General features: G+C 36.6%; 1 protein-coding gene across 5 annotated transcripts in view; it reads right to left on the bottom strand.

Moving 5' to 3' along the window:
- Positions 1–21,573, bottom strand: part of RAD51C (RAD51 paralog C) — a 64,150-nt gene that overhangs the window by 34,531 nt on the left and 8,046 nt on the right. For all 5 annotated transcript variants that reach the window (XM_072646859.1, XM_072646860.1, XM_072646864.1 and 2 more), the window contains exons 2-4: positions 17,002–17,260; positions 15,318–15,487; positions 12,865–12,998 (exon numbers count right to left, since the gene is read on the bottom strand). In XM_072646859.1, the coding sequence (XP_072502960.1) occupies positions 12,865–12,998; positions 15,318–15,487; positions 17,002–17,260 (563 nt within the window). The remainder of the gene's footprint in view (positions 1–12,864; positions 12,999–15,317; positions 15,488–17,001; positions 17,261–21,573) is intronic.

Here is a 21,573-nt window from a genome sequence, read left to right as displayed (position 1 = left end):
AAAATACCTACTCTGTCCTAATGGAATGTTTTTTTTTAAACAGAATGAAGCCCTCTCCTAAGAAGGCATGTGAATTATTTTCTTGATAAGCTTGAAAAAGTGCTGTACACCGACAAACTGCTCTTTTGGCTATGCTGTGAGACCTCTTTATTTTAACACTTAAGGATAGCAAGTACTGCTAAGAAAGGAAAAGCAGTATGGCTAGCAACTTTTCCTAAACTGGAAGTCTCAACTTTATTGGATGCTCTCCAGGTAACTTCTGAACACCAACCAATATGTGTCAAGAGAATGCAAAATTGAAGGATCATCCAACATAAGAAACTAGTATGATCGCGACAAGTTCTTAAGTTGAGTTGCCTTCAAAATAGCACTGACTCAATAACATAAGTAAAACATTTCCACCAAATAAACATTGTATTGTCTGTCCTAATTTTGTATGAGCTAAACCTACCATTCTCGAATATGAAAGTACCTTGGAGAAATTTGGGATGGTATATGAAACTGTGTAGTAATGGGCTTCTAGATTATAATGTTTAATATCCTCAAAGTAATTAACTGCCTGTTGTTTGTTTGCCCCTATGCACCAGCGTGCATATGTACATGACATGTCAGGGAATTGTAAATAGCTGATTGAAAAGTGGTATTGTCCTGTTTTAATGGGGTTTTATCTCCAAATGTCTATAAAGCTTAATGTAAAAACTACTGATTTAACATATTTTGCTGGTTTAATTATCATATCTCAATATAAACATACTTTTAGGAATCAAATGATTTTAGAGAGGTACCTAACCAAGCTAAAATGATTTTATAAACTCTATGAGAACTATGTTGTATAGAGATACTTTAAGTTGTGTATTTGAAAAAGAAAAGAAATAAAAGTGGATTTTAAAAGTGGAAGGAAAGAGGATAGATGAACAACCCAAGTGCTGTACCCCAAAATGTAAAAGAATAGAGGAAAGCCTCCAAGTAACTTGGGCAGATCTTCTCTGAAGCATTTATGAGAGAACAAGGACAAGCATCACATAGAATGAGAAAACAAGGGTGGGTACTGAACTGCTCCAAAGGAGGCAGTATCTAGATGTGAACACAGATACACTGAGGTACAGAAAATTATAGAAGCAAAGCAACTTTAAACAACTTTGTTATATTCTCATCTCAATCAGGAAGCTGAAGTGTAATTCCCAAGAAAATGAGAAAGACAAGTGTTCTTGTCTAGGCAGACAATGGCAAGGAGGTTATATATTATTGAATTCTTTAAGAAACCATCACATGAGGTTGGCTGCTGGAGAAATACATGAAGGTCTTTTGTAGAACAGGAATCAGGATGGAACTTATGATTTCATGACTACAGAACTCTCAGGTGAGGAAACGTTGTCTTCCAATATACATCGTTCTCTGTAACTTATATTCTTAGAATGGCCTAGAGCACTGGGAGATTATGTGGCACAAAGCCAGTACGTGTCAGAGGCAGGACTTGAACCCTGGATGTAAGACCAACTCTCTATCCACTATGCTCAACTGGCTCTTTTTTTGTAGCATGGTATAAGGACATCCTTAAATATTCATTAAGGCTACAATTTTCATAAAGATTCTGTTTTGGGTAAGATGGCACAATAAGGCAGGAAACTGCCTGGCTCTCCCAAATTCTCCTACAGATAATTTAAAATAATGCCTTAAAGTGAACTTTAGAATGGCAGAAATAAAAGTCAGGGTAAAGCAGATGTCCAGACTAAGACAACTTGGGAGGACAGTAGGAAAAGACTAGACCTCCTGGGTGGTGGTCTGGCTAAACCGAAGTGCAGATGCCTCTAGGCAGATAAATTAACCAACAACAAACCCCAGGGCAGCAGTCAATAGCAGCCTCAGCTTCAGGAACTTTCACCCCAAGGAGAGCATGGTGGTCTGAGAGCTGATCAGAGGAAACATGCAGGGCCCTCTGCTGGTATTGGGCCTGAGGTCTAGGTGTGCTGAACAGATGAAGTCCCAGCCTGTGGCTATGGAGCGAGTACATATCACTGAGTGCAGTCACAGAGGGGTAAGGGCCCTGCTGGCTGTGGTCACTTGCAGGGGAATGGGGTCCCTGATTTTGGTTATAGGACAGAATAGTGAAGTTAAGCTTGCAAGGGTAGAGGGGTGGAAGGTAGGGGTTGGTGGAGGGGAGGGACAGCAGGGAGTGGGACTTGTATGTAGTGACATCATTACTGGGGGCCCTGATTGAAGCTTAGGGGTGGAGAGGAATATCTGAGGTCAGGCCACTGTGAATTGAGCTTAGAAAACAACAACATGAAAAAATTGAGACATTATCCCCCTCACCTAAGGACTAGAACGCAACTCTAATACGAAGTTAATAGCAAAGAAATAAGCTGCTAAAAAAATGAGTAAGTAAAAGAGAAAGAACCCAATCATAGATAGCTACTATACTGGTAGAGAAGATGTAGGTTTAAACTCAGAAGAAGAATATGTAGTCAAAATAGCTATTTCAACCTAAAAGAAAAATGTAAAATGATCACAAACTCAAAAGGAATTCTTGGAAGAGCTTAAAAAGGACTTTAAAAAATCAAATAAGGGAAGCTGAGGAAAAATTAGGAAAAAAATAAGAGCAATGCAAGAAAAATTATGAAAAGTAAGCCAACAAATTGGAAAAAGAGATACAAAAACTTATAGAAGAAAATATCTTCTTAAAAATTGGAACTGGGGGGGGGGGGGGGCGGAACCAAGATGGCGGAGTAGAAAGACACACATACACTAGCTCCTAACCCACAGCCCATAAAATATCTGTAAAAAAGAACTCCCAACAAATTCTGGAGCAGCAGAAGCCACAGAAAAACGGAGTGGAGGAGATTTCTGTTCCAGAGAGCCCTGAAAACCTCTCGCAAAAGGTCCATTGCACTACGGACCCAGAGCTGAGCCCAGCCGTGCCTTGGCTGCATGGCACCGAGAGGAGCAGATCCGAGCAGGCTTCAGGGACGGAATCTCCAGCAGCCGCGTGGATCCCTCCACCCACGGGCCCCAAAGGTTGGTGAGAGGGTCTCTTTGGCTGGTCGAGAGGAGAGTGGGGTGCTCCCATAACTCAGGCGCCCTCGGGAGGCAGCAGTGGAGGTGGGAGTAGACCAGGGCTCCCCAAGCAGGCAGGAGCCCAGATCCATTGTTGAAGGTCTTTGCATAAACCCCCTGAGGGAACTGAGCCGTGAGGTCACCCTGCCCTGACCTGAGCACCTGAACTTAATCTCACACTGAACAGCAGCCCTGCCCCTGCCCAAAGCCCTGAGGTTGGGAAGCAGCATTTGAATCTCAGACCCCAAGTGCTGCCTGGGTGGATCTGGAGGTGAAGTGGGTGTGAAGAGAATATTCAGAAGTCAAGTCACTGGCTGGGAAAATGCCCAGAAAAGGGGGAAAAAAAATAAGACTATAGAAGGTTACTTTCTTGGTGAACAGGTATTTCCTCCCTTCCTTTCTGATGAGGAAGAACAATGCTTAGCATCAGGGAAAGACACAGAAGTCAAGGCTTCTGTATCCCAGCCCACTCAATGGGCTCAAGCCATGGAAGAGCTCAAAAAGAATTTTGAAAATCAAGTTAGAGAGGTGGAGGAAAAACTGGGAAAAGAAATGAGAGACATGCAAGTAAAGCATGAAAAACAAGTAAACACCCTGCTAAAGGAGACCCAAAAAAATGCTGAAGAAAATAACACCTTGAAAAATAGGCTAACTCAATTGGCAAAAGAGGTTCAAAAAGCCAATGAGGAGAAGAATGCTTTCAAAAGCAGAATTAGCCAAATGGAAAAGGAGATTCAAAAGCTCACTGAAGAAAATAGTTCTTTCAAAATTAGAATGGCACAGACGGAGGCTAATGACTTTATGAGAAACCAAGAAATCACAAAACAAAACCAAAAGAATGAAAAAATGGAAGATAATGTGAAATATCTCATTGGAAAAACAACTGACCTGGAGAATAGATCCAGGAGAGACAATTTAAAAATTATGGGCCTACCTGAAAGCCATGATCAAAAAAAGAGCCTAGACATCATTTTTCATGAAATTATCAAGGAAAACTGCCCTAATATTCTAGAACCAGAGGGCAAAATAAGTATTCAAGGAATCCACAGAACACCGCCTGAAAGAGATCCAAAAAGAGAAACTCGAGGCGGAGCCAAGATAGCGGAGTAGAAAGACGCAAATACACATAGCTCCAAACCCACAACCCATACAACATCTGTATAAAGTAACTCACGGCGAATTCTGGAGCAGTGAGGCCACAGAACAGTGGAGCGAAGGAGATTTCTGTTCCAGAGGGACCTGCAAACCTCTCGCAAAAGGTCCGTCGCGCTGCAGACGCGGAGCCCAGCCCAGACCTGCCGCAGCCGCGGCACTGAGAGGAACAGATCCAAGCAGGCTTCAGGGACGGGATCTCCAGCAGCTGCACAAGTCCCTCCACCCACAGGTGACGGGGGTTGGTGAGAGAGTCTCTTTGGCGGGTCAAGAGGGGAGTGGGGTGCCCCCATAACTCAGGCCCCCTCGGGAGGCAGAAGCTGAGAGGCAGCGGCAGACCAGGGTTCCCCAAGCAGGCAGGAGCCTGGATCCATTGTTGAAGGTCTGTGCATAAACCTCCTGAGGGAACTGAGCCTGAGAGGCGGCCCTGCCCCCACCTGAGCACCTGAACTTAATCTCACACTGAATAGCAGCCCTGCCCCCGCCAAGAGCCCTAAGGCGGGAAGCAGCATTTGAATCTCAGACCCCAAACGCTGGCTGGGAGGATCAGGAGGCGAGGTGGGTGTGAGGAGAATATTCAGAGGTCAAGTCACTGGCTGGGAAAATGCCCAGAAAAGGGAAAAGAAATAAGACTATAGAAGGTTACTTTCTTGGTGAACAGACATTTCCTCCCTTCCTTTCTGATGAGGAAGAACAATGCTTACCATCAGGCAAAGACACAGAAGTCAAGGCTTCTATATTCCAGCCCACTCAATGGGCTCAGGCCATGGAAGAGCTCAAAAAGAATTTTGAAAATCAAGTTAGAGAGGTGGAGGAAAAACTGGGAAGAGAAATGAGAGACATGAAGTCAAAGCATGAACAGCAGGTCAGCACCCTGCTAAAGGAGACCCAAAAAAAATGTTGAAGAAAATAACACCTTGAAAAATAGGCTAACTCAATTGGCAAAAGAGGTTCAAGAAGCCAATGAGGAGAAGAATGCTTTCAAAAGCAGAATTAGCCAGATGGAAAAGGAGTTTCAAAAGCTCACTGAAGAAAATAGTTCTTTCAAAATTAGAATGGCACAGATGGAGGCTAATGACTTTATGAGAAAGCAAGAAATCACAAAACAAAAAGAGAAACTCTTAGGAACATTGTGGCCAAATTCCAGAGTTCCCTGGTCAAGGAGAAAATATTGCAAGCAGCTAGAAAGAAACAATTCAAGTATTGTGGAAATACAATCAGGAAAGCACAAGATCTAGCAGCTTCTACATTAAGGGAGCAAAGGGCATGGAATAGGATATTCCAGAAGTCAAAGGAACTAGGACTAAAACCAAGAATCACCTACCCAGCAAAACTGAATATAATACTTCAGGGGAAAAATTGGTCTTTCAATGAAATAGAAGACTTTCAAGCATTCTTGATGAAAAGACCAGAGCTGAAAAGAAAATATGACTTTCAAACACAAGAATGAAGAGAAGCATGAAAAGGTAAACAGCAAAGAGAAATCTTAAGGGGCTTACTAAAGTTGAACTGTTTACCTTCCTACATGGAAAGACAATATTTGTAACTCTTGAAACTATTCAGTATCTGGGTACTGGGTGGGATTACACACACACACATGCACACACACACAGAGACAGAGTGCACAGAGTGAACTGAAGAGGATGGGGTCATATCTTAAAAAAATGAAATAAAGCAGTGAGAGAAATATATTGGGAGGAGAAAGGGAGAAATGGAATGGGGTAAATTATCTCTCATAAAAGAGGCAAGCAAAAGACTTTTTAGTGGAGGGAAAAAGAGGGGAGGTGAGAGAAAAACATGAAGCTTACTCTCATCACATTCCACTAAAGGAAGGAATAAAATGCACACTCATTTTGGTATGAAAACCTATCTCACAATACAGGAAAGTGGGGGATAAGGGGATAAGCAGGGTGGGGGGGATGATGGAAGGGAGGGCACGGGGAGGAGGGAACAATTTGAGGTCGACACTCATGGGGAAGGACAGGATCAAAAGAGAGAACAGAAGTAATGGGGGACAGGATAGGATGGAGGGAAATACAGTTAGTCTTATACAACATGACTATTATGGAAGTCATTTGCAAAACTACACAGATTTGGCCTATATTGAATTGCTTGCCTTCCAAAGGGAAGGGGTGGGGAGGGAGGGAGGAAAAGAAGTTGGAACTCAAAGTTTTAGGAACAACTGTCGAGTACTGTTCTTGCCACCAGGAAATAAGAAATACAGGTAAAGGGGTATAGAAAGTTATTTGGCCCTACAGGACAGAGGAGAGGATGGAGACAAGGGCAGAGAGGGATGATAGAGGAGAGAGCAGATTGGTGATAGGGGCAATTAGAATGCTCGGTGTTTTGGGGTGAGGGGAGGGGACAAAAGGGGAGAAAATGTGGAACCCAAAATTTTGTGAAAATGAATGTTAAAAGTTAAATAAATAAATAAATAAATGGATAAAAATTGGAACTGGACAAGAGGAAGCTAATGATTTCATAAGACACCAAGAAATGATAAAATAAAAAGAGTGAAAAAATAGAAGAGAATGCGAAACGTCTCATTAGACAAACAACTGACATGGAAAACAAATCAAGAAGAGACAACATAAAAATTGTTGGACTGCTGAAAGTTATGATCAAAAAAAGAGTCTAAACATTGTACTTCAAGAAATTATTAAGGAAAATTGCTCTAAGTTTTAAAAATAGTGAGTAAAATAGAAATTTTTAAAAATCTATTGAAAGAGATTCCCAAAATGAAAACTCACAGGAACATTATAACTAAGTTTTAAAGCTCCCAGATAAAGAAGGAAATACTACAAGCAACTAGAAACACTATGAAAGAAATACTATGAAACTATAGTCAGGATTACAGAAGCTTTGGCAGCTTCTACATTAAAAGGGCAAAGGACATAAAACATGATATTCTGAAGAGCAAAGGAGTTAGGTATGAAACACAGAAAAATTTACCCAGCAAAGATGAGTATAATTCTGCTTGGAAAAAAATGGATTTCATGAATTAAAGGACTTTCAGGTATTCATCAGGAAAAGATTAGGACTGAATGGATAATTTGATCTACAAGAATAAGGAGAAACATAAGAAGGTAAACATGAAAGACTAATTATAAGGGATTTAAATTTAATAAGGTCAAACTGTTTACTTCATATAAGAATATAAGGGAATATGTTATCTATAACTCTTAAAAATGTTATCATTACTAGGGTAGTTTGAAAGAGTATACTTAGATAAAAGGCTTGGGGTTGAGTTGAGTATGATGGGATGATCCTAAAAAATAAAATAGGGTGGGGAAAGGTAAAATGGAGCAATTATCTCATACAAACTAGCTGAGAATGGAAAAACTGTTACAATAGAGGGTAGGAGGGGAGCAGAGGGCTGATAGTGCTAGAACCTTGTTATTATCAGAAGTGGGTTAAAGAGGGAATAGCAAATACATCTAGAAGAGTATAAAAGTCTTCTTAACCTACAGAGAAATAAGAAGGTAAGGGGATAGGATAAGATCAGGACTCTTAGAAGGGTGTGCAGATCAAGAAATAAGAGGGCAAGGGGAGAGGATAAGGGAGGGTCTCTTAGAAGGGTAGATTAGGGAGACAGTAGTCAGAAGCAAATTAAATGTCTGAGGAAAGAATAAAAATGGAAGGAGAGAATAATAAACAGTGAGGAAAAATAGGATGGAGGTAAATAAACACACAACTAGTAATTAGTTTTTATATATAATGGTAATTATAACTCTGGATGTGAATGGGATGAACTCACCCATAAAAGAGAGATAGGTAGCAAAATGGATTAAAAACCAGAACCTGACAATACACTGTTTACAAGAAATACATTTTAAAATGAGAGATACACAAAGAGTAAAAATAAAGGGCTAGGGCAGAATTTATTATACTTCAGCTGATGCAAAAGCAGGTATAGCAACCATGATCTCAGACAAAGTTAAAGCTAAAACAGATTTAATTTAAAACAGATAAAGAGGGAAATATGATAAAAGGTACCATAGATAATGAAGTAAAAATACTAAACCTATACACACCAAATACTACAATATCTAATTTTTAAAGGAAAAACTAAATGAATTACATGTGAAAATAGATAACAAAACTATAATAGCAGGGGACTTCCAACTTTCCTTCTCAGAACTTGATAAATCTTGCCAAAATACAAAGAAGAAGGAAGTCAAGGAGATGACTAGGATCTTAGTTAAGCTAGATATGATAGCTGTCTGGAAAAAACAGAATGAGAATAGAAAAGAATATATCTTTTTTTTCAGCAGTACTTGGTACCTTCACAAAAACTGATTACATATTAAGGCATAAAAACTTTATAGTGAAATGCAGAAAAACAATATTAAATGTATACTTTTCAGATCACAAAGCAATAAAATCTTATTTTATACAGGACCATGGAAACACAGATAAAAAATTAGGGACTAAATAACCTACTCTTAGAAAATGAGTGAGTTAAAGAACAGTTTTAAAAACAAATTTTAAAACAAAAATAAAAAGTAAATTAAAATTAATTAATTTAAAATAAGGCAAATTAAACAAATAATTAAAATTAATTAAAATAGATTGAAATAAAATAAATTAAAAACAAATTTAAAATTCCCCATTAAATACCAAAATTGGAAATCCTAAAAATTAAAGGTGAGATTAATAAAACTGAATGTAAGAAAATCATTGAGTTAATAAATAAAATGAGGAGTTGGTTTTATTAAAAAACCAATAAAATAGATAAATTGTTGGTTAATATTATTTTAAAAAGGGAGAAGAAAACCAAATCACTAGTATCAAAAATGAAAAGGGTGAATACAACACTAATGAAAATGAAATCAAAGCAATTTTTATTACATGCCAATGAATTCAACAATTTAAGTCAAATGAGAGAATATGTACAATAACATAAATTTCTTTGATTAACAGAACAAGAAATAGTAAATCTAAATAAACCTATTTTAGAAAAAGAAATTAAGAGGCTATAAATGAGCTTCCTAAGAAAAAAGCATCAGGATCAAATGGGTTTACAAGTGAATTCTATCAACATTTAAAGATCAAATAATCCCAATATTAAATAAATTACTTGGAATAATAGGCAAAGGAATCCCATCAAATTCCTTTTATGAAAGAAATATAGAGCTGAAATCTAAACCAGGAAGAGCAAAAATGGAGAAAAAATTATAAACCAATTTTACTAATCAACAGGGATGCAAAAGTCCTAAATAAAATACTAGTTAGGAGAATACAACAATGTATCAAAGATCATGTGTTTTGATCAAGTAAGATTATACCAGGAATAAGATGGAAAACTATTAATGTAACTGAATATGTGAATAACAAAAGTAACAAAAATCATATGATTATAGAAATAGACGCAGAAAAAACTTTTGATAAAATACAACACTCATTCCTATTAAAAACACTTGAAAGCATAGATATAAATGGATTTTTCCTTAAAATGATAAGAAGCATCCACCTAAAACAATTAGTAAGCATTATTTGTAATGCAGATGAACTAGAAACCTTTCCAAAAAGATCAGGAGTGCAACAAGGATGCCATTGTCACCAATATTATTCAATATCATATTACAAATGCTAGCAATAGCAATAAGAGAATAAAAAGAAATTGGAGGAATCAGAATGGGCAATGAGGCCCATTTTGCAGACAGTATGATGATGTACTTAGAAAATCTTAGAAATTCAATTAAAAAGCTAGTTGAAACAATTTTAGCAAAGTAGTAAGATATAAAATGAAACCATATAAATAATCAGCATTTCCATATATGATGCAAAAAATCCCACAAGAAGAGCCAGAAAGAGAAATTCCATTTAAAATAACTGTAGACAGCATAAAATACTTGGGAGTCTACCAGTGAGGCTAAACCAGGAACTATGTGTACATAATTATAAAACATTTTTTATAAAAATAAAGTCAGATTTGAATAACTGAAGAAATATTGTTCATAGATTCATTAGGGCCAATATGATAAAAATGACAATTCTACCTAAACAAATCTACTCATTCAATGCCATCTCTTAAAATTAAATTACCAAAAAATTATTTCATTCAGCTAGAAAAAAATAACAACAAAATTTATCTGAGGGGCAGCTAGGTGGCACAGTGAGGAGAGCACCAACCCTGGAGTCAGGAGGATCTGAGTTCAAATTGGATCTCCGACACTTGACAAACTTACCAGCTATATGACCTTAGGTAAGCTCCATAACCTCAACTGCCTTGCCTTCCCCTCTTCCCCCAAAAAATTCATATGGAAGAACAGACAAGAATATCACAGGAATTAATGAAAAAAAAATGTAAAGAAAGGAAGTTTAGCAGTACCAGATCTTATGAAAGTTATTATCAAAACTATCTGATACTGGCTAAGAAAAAGAATCAGCGGATCAGTGCAGGTGTGTGTGTGTGTGTGTGTGTGTGCATAAAACACAGTATATATATATATATATATGCATATATATACACACACATATATATAAAAAACATACATTGATTATAGTTATTGATTATAGCAACCTTGTGTTAGACTAATGTAAAGATTTAAGCTTGTGGGATAAGAACTCACTATCTGGTAAAAACTGTAGGGAAAATTGGAAAGTAGTCTGCCAGAAAATGGGTATAGAGCATTATCTTATATCATTTACCAAGATAAGGTCAAAATGGATACATGACCGAGATGTAAAGGGAGATATCATAAAAAAAATTAGAAGAACATGGAACATATTGCCTATTAGATTTATGGACAGGAGAAGAATCTATCAATAAAGATAAAAAGATAGCATTGTGAGATGTAGAATAGATAATTTTGATTACATTAAATTAAAAAGAGTCTGTATAAATAAAACCAATGTGGCCAAGATTAGATGGAGAGCAGAAAATTGGGTAAAAGTTTTTATAGTTCCTCAGATAAAGGTCTCCTATCTCAAACACATAGAGAACTCTGTCAAATTTGTAATAATACAAGTCACTTCCCAACTGATAAATGGTCAAAGGATATGAATTGGCAGTTTTTTGATGAAGAAATCAAAACTACACAGTGATATGAAAAAATGCCCTAAATCATTACTGATTAGAGCAATGCAAATTAGAGCAACTTTAAGATATCACCTCACACTTATCAGACTGGCTAAAACAACAGAAAGGGAAAATAACAAATGCTGGAGGGGATGTGGAAAAATTGGGACACTAATAGTTGGTGGAACTGTGAACTGAACCTTTTGGAAGAGCAATCTGGAATTATGCCCAAGAGTTATAAATCTGTGTACACCTTTTGACCTAGCAATACCAGTATTAAGTCTGTTTCCCAAGGTGATCAGGGAAAAAGGAAAATAACTTATATGTTTTAAAATATTTATAGCAGTTCTCTTTGTAGTGGCAAAAAAATTAAAAACCGAGGGGATGCACGTCACCTGGGTAATGGTTAAACAAGTTGAGGTATCATTGGGATAGAACACTATTATACTGTAAGAAATGAGGAACAGGATGATTTTAGAAAAACATAGAAAGACTTACACATGAAATAATGAAGAGTGACATGAACAGAACCAAGAGAATATTGTACACATAACAGCAATATTGTTAAAAAAAGATAACTGAACAACTGTTATTCTGAGTATTATAAATACTTAAATCAAAAACAAAGGACCTATAAAGGGAAGATACTATCCACCTCCAGAGAAAGAAAAACAATTTTTTTTAAAAAAAGTTCTGTGTCAACAACCCCAAAAAAACAAAAGTGTTTTCAGGTGGTCACTACTTTCCACCTTGGCAGTTAACTCTAGATCATTTGTGTGGCTGTTGTATGCAACCTGGTAGGATTCTGGGAAAATGCTACCTGCTGTTTAACTCCTCTGATTTGTTAGGTGTCCACAAAATTAAATACAGCAAAGAAGCCTAACTATGAAAACCTTGAATCACATGGTAAGGTAGTAGAGACAGCCTGTATTTGGGGATTAGTATATTAATCTACCAAACTTCTTTTGTTATAGCCCTCTGCAGCTTTTTAAAATAAATGCTCACATAATAAGTAGTCACTTAGCCCTACTGTGTGGGACTTTGGAAAAGAAGGGACAAAGCCTCCCTAAGGCATAACCAAAGTCAAAATGCAGTTCCCAAAGTATGCTGAATTAGATCTCCATTGTATTCCCTATCTGAATAGAAGGCAGCTTCCAAAGTATATTGTCCTACATGACCACCTGCACCAAGTAGCATAGGTCCTAATTGGACAAGGAAAGGCAAAAGATGGAGAGGAAGGCTTTCACTAAGTCTATGAATAGAAGGGGCATTTTTAAAAGCCTTAATTTGCAGAACACATACTTCTCCATAATTAAGGCAATACTGTAAACCTATTTTCAGCATGAAGCACCTCAGGAGGCAAAATGACAGTATGACTATTATTGGGGGGGTAAATAAATGAAAAGAGGGAAATGGTTGTGGGGGTGGCAAGAGAGAAGGCAAAGGAGGAAAATGTGAACAACTGGTGGTTTACATCACCCAGAACAAAAAAATTAAATGTTTAGATGATGGCAAGGGGGAAAAGAAAAAAATGTTCTGACTGCCTAAAGAATTAAGAAAGACTGCTTTTATCTTAACTTGATGTCACTATGCATATGGCCTGTAATTTTCAAATCTATCCAAAGGTCCCATACCTTTGAATGTTCCAAAAGGAAGTCTGGAAGGAGATGAACCTGTGCCAGTAGCTCCGTATAGTGGTGACAACGAAAATAATAAATATGAGAGAGTATGCTTTCTAGGGAGAAGTTCTCCAATGCTTTTTGGTACTCTGAAACAAACGAAAACAGGTCCTTAGATAATGATTTATTTATAATCTCTTACCATTTTGTTGAGGGTGGGAAAAAACAAATTGAATAACAAATAAGAGAAAAGGTTATACCTACTATTAAATCTGAAAAAAGTTACAAAAATGTAAGGGACTGAGGTTTCTCTGGACTATGCTACTGATTGGCTAAAATATTAAACTTTGAGTTATGTCTTGAGTTCTATTTTCAGCTTTTCTATTGAATACTAGGATACTGAAAAATCACTTAATGTCTATGATCTACTTCACCCTTACATTTGTAAGAGGTATACTGTGTCCACGCTTTAAGACCAGGGTTTAGGCCCTGACTCTATCACTTACAAATACATGTAAGGCTGAATAAATCTAACCTCTCTGGAACTTTTCCTCATTTGCAAAATAGAAATAATAAAACCTGCACCACCTACCTCACAGGGTTGCTGCAAGAAAAATATTTTATAAACCTTGAAAAGGTAATAAAAATGTCAGTTAAAGTATTACTAATAAGAAATATAAGCTATTATTAATATGGCCAGATCATGATTTCCATGTGTTTTACAAACACAGAAGGAATGTTTTCAAGTTTATTCAACATACATTTTTCCCTCAACTGCCAAGGCATTTCAAGGGCAAAAATTTATGAGTATGTTTGCTAACTGAAGTAGAATACTTTGAAATTAAATTAGAAAATGATGAAAAATAAAAACACAACATTCTCTTCCTCTTCAAAATAGATCAGCTGAAAATGAAATTCTTAAGTTTCAAAGACATAGGTCGGCAGCTTGATACATTAAGAACAGATACACTTAAGAAGGGAAAAATTCAAAGATTAAGAACTAGAAGGGTCCTCAAAGGTCATCTAATGCAACCCTTCATTCTACATATGAGAAAACTGAGGCCCAGGGAGAAGTGACTTGCTCAAATCATCTTTACATTTTAGTACAGGGCTGGAATTTAAATACAAGTCCTTTGCCTCCAAATCTGGCACTCTTTCCACTGGATCATACCAACAGTTATTACTTTAAATACTTACTAAATCTGTTTAATATTTTCAACAAATAACAAAATTAAATATTTTAATAGTGGCCAATAAAATATTTTGCTTTACATTTTTGTGCATTTGTCATCATTTTATCAGACTCCATGAAGGCAGGTGCTATGCCATATTTTATATATGCCTAGTACAGCAAGTGTTGTATGCTTTTGGCACAAAGCACAAGTGCTGAATAAATGCTAAACTGAACTTCATACTGTCTATTCAAAGCAACAGGCAATAGTGCACTCTACATAGCAAATGAATGGGATTTTAAAAATAAATTTTCTCAGTGTATATTTTGCCACGAATAAAAAACATTTATTATACACTACCTATGTATTATGTGGGGCAGTTAGGTGGCGCAGTGGATAGAGTACTAGACCTGGTGTGAGGAAGATTCCTTTTCCTGAATTCAAATCTGGCCTTGGACACATTAGCTGTGTGAGCCTGGGCAAGTCACGTCACCCTGTCTGCCTCAGTTCCTCATCTGTAAAATGAGTGAAGAAGGAAATGGTAAAACACGCCAATATCTTTGCCAAGAAAAACTCCAAATGGAGTCTCCAAGAGTTGGACACAACTGAAACGACTGAACAACAACCACAAAATATACTAAACACCATTTTAAGTTGCTAAGGATACAAAAAGAAAAGTCAGTTCCTGTTCTCAAAAGGCTCACTTTCTGCTTGGGTAAAACAATATACAAAGGCTAGTTCAGTTTTGAGATACATGAAAAGGTTAAAAAATCCTAAGGGTATGTAAATAGGACAGGAAGTCTTACAGGGGTCTAGAGGCAGGAAGGAAGTAGGGATTCTAGTTTCCCTCTGGCAAGAATAGGGATAGAGGTCTGTCCAGCTAGGAGGGTAAAAAGAGAAAAGGAACAGTGACAAAAAAATTGAGCATGAAGATCTTGATGGCTTAGAGCATGGGAAAGCTGCTCATTTAATGAGCTGGGGTCCTCTAGGCCATGGGCAACTAAGAAAGATAGCTCCTAGTGGGGTACAGGGTACTTACCCTTCCCTCCCCCCAGGCTTATTCAAGGAAAAATAAGTGACTTGTGAAAAGTATTCATTTGTATCAAAACATCTAAAAGCATGAAAGAATGGAGGAGGGGGAGAGAGCCATTTAAAAACCATTAATTTACTTTCCAACTAATTTTAAGACTCAGCACCTAAATATAATCATTTTAATTTCGAGTATATGTAGGCTCTAGGAAACAAGTTTACTTCCATCTTCTGTCCTATAAGAAAGAACGTCTCTTCTAAACTTACCTTCTTCTTCCAAGTGTGATCCTGCAATAAGGTGAAGATGCTGAACACAGGCTGTGGCCAGATCTACCACTCTGTCAATCATAAAACTTCCTTCTGTATCAAGGAATACAGCTTCACCGGCTACTCCTCCAAAACATTCTGGGATCTGTACATCTACTGCCAACTGCATGCTGTGAAGAGAAGCAAAAGTCAAAAGAAGTGAGAGTCACTCATGGCCCATGGCCACAAAATATCATGTTCAGCCTAAAACAGAGGCAAACTTGTCAAGTTCAGGGAGGGGTAAGCTTGACCCTAGCAACCAGATTCCCTTGGAGCTACCTGGGCCAGGCTGGGACAGAACAGAAATTTTAACTTCATCTCTTTGAATTTACCCTGCTAGCGGCTGCAGGGCATGGCTTTCAAGTGATGAACCTATATCTGGTAATCATTTCTAACTAGAATCACAACAAAACAAATTTATTTAAATATAAAAATGAGATCTTAGAGAATAAAATATTTTATAGGCAACATTTGCAATTAAACAGAGAAATAATTCCTGTATTAAAGAAAAAAATTTACTAAGTGTTTACTATGTGCCAAATACAATGTTAGGTGTTGGGGATACAAAAACGAAGACAGCTCTTGCCCTCGAGGAGCTTATATTCTTTTCTAAAATTAAAATTTCGTTCTAATTCTACTATTCTGACACACAATGAGGAGTGATGGCTAGGGAAGGGGCACTTTGGCCAGCAAAGTTATTGGGATGGTAAATGTGCCATAGAGAGTACATTGGCAGACTTCATCTACGATCTGATCATGGTCACAGATGACCACAGAGGACCCCAGGGCAGATAAGAAGAAATGATAAAGATAACAGCTACACCAGCACTAAATAATGTGATAACAGATAGGGTGAAAGGTTGAGGAGTACTATTAAATAACACTTTATTTTTGGTGGGAAGTTAGAGAAGAGAACCTATGATTTCATTGGCATGAGGAACTCCTACCATGGAAATGTCTTTCACCAAATTAGATCAAGATTGTTAAGACTGTAACTTAAGAGATTTACCTGGGGGCATTGACAGGCTAGTCCATGCCAGAGATAGAACTTGAACCCAAGGCTGGGCCTTTACTGTACCATGCCTTTGGTACAATACTGTACTATGTCTTTATATATTCATGAAGAATATTAAAATAGTATAAATGCAAATTAAAGATATTAAGACTGACCTTTTAAAGATGATATAATGAGTAACAATTCCTATACATGCTGTCTCTCTCCCCCATTAGACTGTAGATTGAGAGGAAGGATTATTTGTTTTTTGCCTTTCTTTGTATCCCCATTGACTAGCACAGTGGCTGGAACATAGCAGGCTTATTAAATGCTAACTGACTGAATGACTGAATATTTTCTCTTAGAAAATATGCCAGCAGAATATTAGGTTGTTTCCAACAATGCTGAAATCCACTAAAGCATTTCTTATGGTCTAATTTCCATACTAAAACAAAAATGCATATTTATTAGGATGGGGCTCTTTAGTAATAAAAATAAAAGAGCAACCCTTAATTTTGTTCTAAACATACATAAAAATAAAAGCTTCTAGGTTTAAATTTTTTTTACTGAACACAGAGCTACAACTCAGAAGCTCTTTAAATAATTCCACGTTACTATGCACATTTTTAAAAAATAATATTTTTCTTTTACCATAATTGTGTTTTTCCAACACCTGGTGCACCACAAATCTCTATCGTTTTGGTTAGGGGTATTCCACCCCCCATAATATTATCCAGCGCTGAACAAAAAGTAATTATAAAGCCCTGGGTGTGTTCTTGCTCAAGAAGGTCCAATGCTGTACATTTCTTGCCTGATAAGGACACAGAGGCATATTTTGATGTATCCAGGGGGCATTCCCGCCTTATTATTTGCAGTGTTTCTAGAGCATCTTCTTTAGAGATTCCAACTTCTGGAAGTTAAAAGAAAATTAAATATAATTTTTAAAAAAGACTTTATTTTAAGATAAGAGTATAACAATAGCCTGTAAAATAATCATGTATTTATCTTCTCTCATTTTAATCAAGGATAAGTCCTGGGCATGCAGAAACATCAATATAACTTGATTATGAACCTGGATCTCATCTTTCATTTAAAATTATTACCTTATACTACATGTCACAATAAATATTAATAGATATATTATCTTATTAAAAGACACATCATAAAAAATTGGAAGAGAAGTTGATCACATAATACCTGGGTAGAAGATGTAAAGAGACAGAAGTAATTACAGAATATAAAATGGGGAACTCTGATTACACAAAACTGTTTGATTACATGAAACTGTACTTCTGCACAAACAAAATTAAGGCACCTAGGATAAAAAGGGAAGTGATCAAATGGGAAAATATCTTCGTATACAATTTCTCTGGCAAGAGTTTGTGTGTTCAAGGTAAATAAACAGATAAATGTGAGACTACAAGGCATTCCCTAATAGGTAAGTGTTCAAAAGATATGAACAGTTTTCAAAAGAATTGCAAACTGTTAACTATATGTAATAATGCTCTGAATTACTAATAATATTCAGAAATGCAAATCAAAACAACCCTGGTTTCACCTTACACCATGCAAATTGGCAAAGAGAAAAAAATAATAGTTAATGTTGGAGGGGTTATGAGAAAATAGGCATACTAGAGAATTGGTGGTGAAGCTGTGAATCAGGGTGATTATTTTGGAAAGAAATTTGGAATTATTCAAATAAAGTGATTAAAATTTCCATACTTTTTGAGCCAGACATTCCACTACCAGACTTTTACTCCACAGATGTCACTGATAACAAGATGGGCCCTATATACACCAAAATAGCAGCTTTTTTAGTCACAGCAAAGAATTGGAAGCAAAGTAGATACCCATTGATTGGGGAATGGCTAGACAAATTGTGGAACAGGAATGTAATGGAATATTGTGATAAAAGAAACAACAAATATGATGGATACAGAAAAGTATAAAATATTTATACAATCTGATTCAGAGTCAAGTAATCAAGAGGGAAGAAAACAATATACTATATAATATACTGAAACAATGGAAATGACCACACAACAATCAAAAGTGAATGTTATGAAACTGCAAAGAACAATCAGTCATCGCTCCAAAGAAGAGATGTGAGATATTCCTTCCCTGGCCCTAACTGTAAAAATCTACAGGTTTGGTATAACGCATATATTTTCAGACTTTTTTTTATACATTTGGCATTTTTACTGATTTCCTTTTTTTTTCTTTAAAAAATTCTTCGTCATATTAGAGGCTCTCTGGGAAAGGAAGAGGGAGGAAGGGGAATTCTGAGGGAAATGATGGTCAAGTGAAAAAGAAAATGAGATCAATAAAAATTATATGGACACCATACATAGTATTTAATGTCATTAAACTTTTTATTATACATTTTAAAGCTATTTTTCTATGTTATGCTTCCTTAATGTTTAGAGAGGGTGTCAACTGATTTATCACTATTTTCCAGATTTTACACAGGAACAAAAAAGGGCAACCCCACCCCTACCCCAATAATGGGTCTCTTGTCTCCCCCTGCTGGTCAAATGACTTCAGAACTATTTTGTTTCAACACATTTTTCAATTCCTCAGGGTGTCTTTCATTTCTGTAAAATGAAACATCATTTTATGAGGTTATATGCACATTCATGTACCAGACAAGTAGCAACAATATATAGTGGAAAGTACACTGGATTAGAAACAAAAGTGCTGAATTAGAATCCTGACTTTGTCATTTACTAACCTTGAACTACCTAGGCTTTGGCTGCCTCGTCTATAAAGTGGGGATATTAATGCCCTTCCTATTTCACAGGGTTGTTGTGATCAAATAAGAATGGCATGTATTTCTTCAAGTGAAAAACTGATCCAACTAAATATGTATGAGGTCCAATGGGATGGAGGAGATAACGTAGCACTTAATCTTGGAAAACATGAATGGGGCCGCATTTAGGCTGCTAAGTCCTGTGTAAGGTCAGTGACACTGGTCATCAGCAGAGAATACTTGTCCCAGCCTCACCTCACATACAGCACAAAATCATTAATCAATAGTCTTTTGATAATATTAGATTGTGTTGTTTCCCAGAGATGCTGAGACTATTCACTTGACATTATCTGATGGCACAAAAAGAAGTTGTCAGGTTCTAGAACTTAGGAGTAGCAAAGCAAGAATTCAGGTATTTGAAGAAATTCTAGGCATTGAAACTAAGGAAATGTGAGTTTATGTGAGATATTTTTTGAACACGATTAGTAGAATTTTCATTGAATCCAGAAACCCTATTAACAGAGGCCCAAGATGATTTTCTTGACATTATTAAAATAGCCAAACAACCCTCAATGTCAAATCTACCATGAAGAAATTATTCAGATGGGAATTTCAGCAATAGACAGCATAAATAGCATTGCTAAGAGGCACAAAATTTCCATCTTCTACGCTGCTGGCTCACCCCACAATGAGATATTGCTGTTCAGATCTGTCATCAGACTGGTTTGTTAAATCCAAAGATGGTGTGAACTATAGTGAGGAGAATTTTGTCACTGTATTTGCTAGAGGTATAAACAACAAAACCATTCAATCCTTCAAATCTGACTTGGAAAAAAAAAAATCTCATCCAACAAAGCTTTCCTTTAAAAACAAAACAAATAAACTTGGTCGAGGACTCTATCACAGAGTATATCACTCCTTGTCTGACTCTAAGCATATCAGCATTCTTGGCCTTTGGGTGTGAAAAGCATGAATTGGTTATTCTCACAGATATGAATTCTTATGCAGAATCTCTTCTGAAAGGTCTCAGGAGGTTCCTGGTCATTGGGGCTTCAAGGTTATACATACACAAATTTAGCCCTGACATATGAGTGAATTGACCAAGTGGAAAGTAGAAATGGGTCAATTACTCAAATCTCCATTCTCATCTTGTCCAATGATAACAATCATTCTGTCCTTAACTTGACATATTACAGAAGGACATTCATGTAGATGGGGAGCTTGCACAACTACTTAATTAATGTGTTGCTCTCCTAGTCCCCGTTAATGAGGTTTGCTACAGGAAAGGATATGTCCAGAAAAGATCAAGCAGCTGTACCTAACCAGCTGTATGCATGTTATGCTGTTGGTGAGGATTACAAGCTGTGAAAGCAGTAATTAGAAAAGAAGTGTTATTTCAGCTGCTATCTTTTATGTGGAATTTTTGTACAAGTCTGAAAGGAACTTTATGTTCAGGGACCTTATGAAAACCATACTAACTATAAAATTCTTGACATTCTGGTAGCTCCTTCAATTCTTCCCCAAATAGATATGGAAGAGAATAAATGAAAGCACCCTGAGCAAGTTTCATCCTCAAGACACAGCAAAGTATTAACTTCAATTTAATCTTTGGCTATGTATTCTGTGAAATATTGGTTTTATTCCCCCCAAATTCATGAAGAAGGGTGGAGTGGAACAAGAAAGACATGATGGAACAAATGGCACCATAGCTAAGTAGGATTTCAATAAGAGGATTTCAATTTCCTTAGGTTCGATGCCTAGAATTCCTTCAATATGTAAGTGAATATAGAGAGAGAGAAGTAGAAGGATGAGAGCTGGTAATGGTTAGTGGACCAGTGTGTTTGAGCTTAAAAAACATGTGTGTTTGAACTTAAAAAGCATGTGTGTATGTGTGTTTATACAGATACACACATGTATGTATGTAGGTATGTGTGTGTGTATATAAAAAGAAACTTTCAGTTAAGATGGCCACATGTAAGTTCTCGAGGAGCTCAGCTCTCCTACAAGCACACCAAAACAAAATGCTTAAAACTGATGGAATCTGACTGCAGATCAAAGCACACTTTTTACTTTATTTTTTCTTGGGTTTTTTGATCTGTGCTTTCTTTTGTAATAAGGCTAATATGTAAATATGTTTTCCATGACTGTACATATATAATCTACATCAAATTGCTTGCCGTCTCAAAGAAGGGGAAGGAGTGGGAGGGAAGGAAAGAATTTGGAACTCAAAATTTTAAAAAGTGAATGTTAAAAATGTTTACATGTAATTGGAAAAGATATCTAAAATTTTTTGGGGAAAAAAAAGCAGAACTTTTATGATATCTACTATTAGGAACAGACAGACTTGACCTGAAAAACAGGTCAGGAAAATATAATTTGAGAATCACTCTCTAAAAACCATGACCAAACAAAACACCCCAAACCAGGGTACCATATTTCAAGAAATCATAAAAGAAACTGCCCAGTTATATCAT

Source organism: Notamacropus eugenii, chromosome 2 (assembly GCF_028372415.1).
Source record: "Notamacropus eugenii isolate mMacEug1 chromosome 2, mMacEug1.pri_v2, whole genome shotgun sequence".
Lineage (NCBI taxonomy): Eukaryota > Metazoa > Chordata > Mammalia > Diprotodontia > Macropodidae > Notamacropus > Notamacropus eugenii.
The sequence above is the reverse complement of the archived record's forward strand: the minus strand, read 5'-3'. Positions and strand labels throughout refer to the sequence as shown.